Source organism: Toxorhynchites rutilus, chromosome 2, assembly GCF_029784135.1.
Source record: "Toxorhynchites rutilus septentrionalis strain SRP chromosome 2, ASM2978413v1, whole genome shotgun sequence".
Classification (NCBI taxonomy): domain Eukaryota; kingdom Metazoa; phylum Arthropoda; class Insecta; order Diptera; family Culicidae; genus Toxorhynchites; species Toxorhynchites rutilus.
Window position 1 is genome coordinate 9,609,838 of NC_073745.1, and position 3,165 is coordinate 9,613,002.

At 43.3% G+C, this 3,165-nt stretch overlaps 1 protein-coding gene across 1 annotated transcript; it reads left to right on the top strand.

Annotated features, from left to right (window-relative positions):
* Positions 1-237: 237 nt before the first annotated feature.
* Positions 238-1,797, top strand: LOC129765527 (uncharacterized). The gene has a single exon (XM_055765929.1). The coding sequence runs from the start codon at positions 238-240 to the stop codon at positions 1,795-1,797; it is 1,560 nt and encodes a 519-aa protein (XP_055621904.1).
* Positions 1,798-3,165: the final 1,368 nt, after the last annotated feature.

Consider the following 3,165-nt stretch of genomic DNA (forward strand, 5'->3'; position numbering starts at 1 on the left):
GCCCAAAAGTTTGGTCACCCCTGGTCTAGTTAGTGTGCGACCTTCCCCTAACAAACATTAAAATAAAATGTGAGGGAACCTTGTGAAACTTGAAAATAGGCTTTCTTCAGGATCATTATTAGCGATATCATACACAATTTGATATTGAACGCAATATCTATATGTGAAAGAATACGATGAAGTTTTGCTCACTAGTAGTAACCAATACGGTACATCGATGATGTTATACCTTCTAACATGCTGTTTAGCAGCGATTATTCTGTTTATCGGGGGGACCGCACTGCGTTGACGAGCACTAAGAAGCGTTCAGGCGATGTCCTCATTGCTGTGAAGGATACCATCCCGTCCAGTCTAATTCCGACTAACGTAGACAGCATTGAGCACGTATGGGTGTCGTTAAGCATGTCACAATGTAAGCTTGTCATTGGTGCCGTGTATATTCCTCCAGATAAGGCGTCGAATGTGCAGTTGTCTAATCTTCATATCGACTGTATGGAATCAGTAGTCTCACACTTCGGGCATGATTCGGTTGCTGTATTCGGTGACTACAACAGACCTGGACTGCGATGGATTCGAAACGATAATTCTAGATGTTGCGTGGATCTCACAATATCATCTATTACTCAATCCAACTCTGTTCTGCTTGACGGCATGAGCTCCAATAACATGTGGCAGATGAACTGCCTGAAAAACCACTCCGGGAATACGCTTGATCTGTTATTTGTCAATGAGGAGATAACTAACTACTTGACTATTGATGAAATTGACAATCCTCTTGTTCCAACCGACATCCACCATCCACCTTCCTCATGTACAATCGAAATTGACAAGCCTTTACTAGAGCTCAATGACCATGAATTTGACGTCGAAGCACTTAACATCAAGAAAGCTGATTTCAACAGATTGGGCCAATATTTACCGTCAGTGGACTGGTCGCCAATGATCCAGTGTGTAAATCTGGATGATGCTGTCGAGAAGTTCACTCTCATACTTCAACGCGCTTTCATCTTATTCGTTCCACATCTACGTCCCCCGCAGAAACCACCTTGGTCAAACGCTGAGCTTCGACGTAGGAATAAACGCTGCAACGCTGCGCATAAGATTTACCGAAGAAATGGTACATCAACGAACAAAGCGTCGTTTCAATTCGCCAGCCGTCAATATAGAAGCCTGAACCGTCAACTCTATCGTAAACATGTGGTCTTTATGGAACGAAATTTGAAACGCAATCCAAAAAGCTTCTGGAATTTTGTGAAATCTAAGCGCAAAGAGTCTACACTACCTTCGGCAATGTATTTGGATGAACGATTGGCTTGCAGCTCTTCGGATAAATGTGAGCTTTTTGCTTCCTACTTCAGTTCGATGTTCAACCCCACCTCTGACAGTGTTGAAGCTGCTCTGGAACTAACTCCTGCTGGGAGCGCTGACGCTGATACACCTGAAGTATCACCAGAAGGGATACGAAAAGCGGTCGAGAAATTAAAAATTTCCTATCAGCCTGGACCTGATGGAATTGCAGCGTGTGTTCTGAAAAAATGCTTCGAACATCTGGAGCAGCCACTCACTCATTTGTACAACTTGTCTCTGAGAACTGCAACCTTCCCGACTCGATGGAAAGCATCGTTCATGTTTCCGGTGCATAAAAAAGGAAGCAAAAACGATGTCCGGTGTTATCGGGGCATCACATCGCTGAGTGCTTGCTCAAAGCTATTTGAAATAATTATGTCGGAACACATGTTTCGTCAGGTGAGACACTACATTTCCCCGAACCAGAAGTGTCACTACAAATTTGTGTGAATTCACATCCTTCTGTCTTAGCAAAATTGAAGAGGGCCGACAGATTGACGCCATTTACACGTGTATCTTGGAGCCGACTGTTGCCTGGTATATGCTGATGATCTAAAGCTGTACATTGACGTCAACAGCATTGAAGATTGTCGTAAACTCCAAAAACTTCTTGATAAATTCGCGGCATGTGTCGCGTAAACAGGATGCAACTAAGCATACCAAAATGCTCTGTCATAAGCTTCCACCGCAAGATGAACCTCTTGTCGTTCGAATACACTGTCGGGGACGAAGTGTTAAGTCGAGCTCAAACGATTCGAGATCTCGGTGTCTTCCTTGATCCAGCTCTGTCATTTCGGAACCACTACGAAGACATCATAGACAAGGCTCGTCGTCAATTGGGATTTGTGAGCAAATTGAGCAGAGAATTCCGAGATCCTTACACGCTGAGATCCTTGTATTCGTGCTTGGTTCGGCCGTTTCTAGATACCGCTTCATTAATATGGGACCCTTATCGTAGCACTATGGCTGTTCGCATCGAATCAATTCAGGGAAGGTTCGTCAGATTCGCCCTACGTCTCCTGCCATGGAATGATCCGCTGAATTTGCCACCGTACGGACATCGATGTCAGTTGATAGGGTTGGAAACGCTGAAGCAAAGGCGGAAACGGGCTAAGGCAATATTCATCGCTCGACTTCTTGTCGCCGAAATTGATGCTCCAAACGTACTTGCGCAAATCGCCATCAATGTTCCTGGTTATACTCTCCGTCGCTCTGACTTCCTTCGCCTGCCGTTCAGACGTCGAGACTACTCCCTCCACGAACCAATACGTTCAATGATGGAATGCCCATTTGTTTGATTTTAATATCACGATTAACGAATTTAAGAGTAGAATTAAGCGTTTCGTGTTCAGCTAGTTTCACTACACATTTGTTCATTGAGACATACTTGTCGGATGAAATATAATATTAATAAATAAATAATAAATAATAAATAAAAATAAATCCAGGGTGCAATTATCGCTTGTTGAAAATTAATACTGAAATCCGGTGAAAATTACATGTAACAAAACAGTAAAATAATAAATGAAAATAATGAATTTAGACTATATCATGAATTGTATGAACATGTTGGAAAAAAGATGAAATGAACCCTGAATTAAGAATCTGTTTTGGCACCAAGGCCCAACGCCAGAGCGTTGATTACGCGTGAAACTGTCGCAGTGTATTGTGTTTCGCGGCTATCAGCCTTCTCCGGGAGCATAGCTCCCTTCGCTGGGGCTCCATCGTTAGAACCAGCTGGCGCTAAGCTGACTCCTTCTCTCAGGGTTTTTGTTTATTTGTTTTTTTTTCGCTTGTTTGTGCCGCCTTCTGGATCTA

What these genes read in the sequence shown, in the direction of transcription:
- LOC129765527 (XM_055765929.1), top strand. Translation starts at nt 238, where the DNA reads ATGCTGTTTAGCAGCGATTATTCTGTTTATCGGGGGGACCGCACTGCG.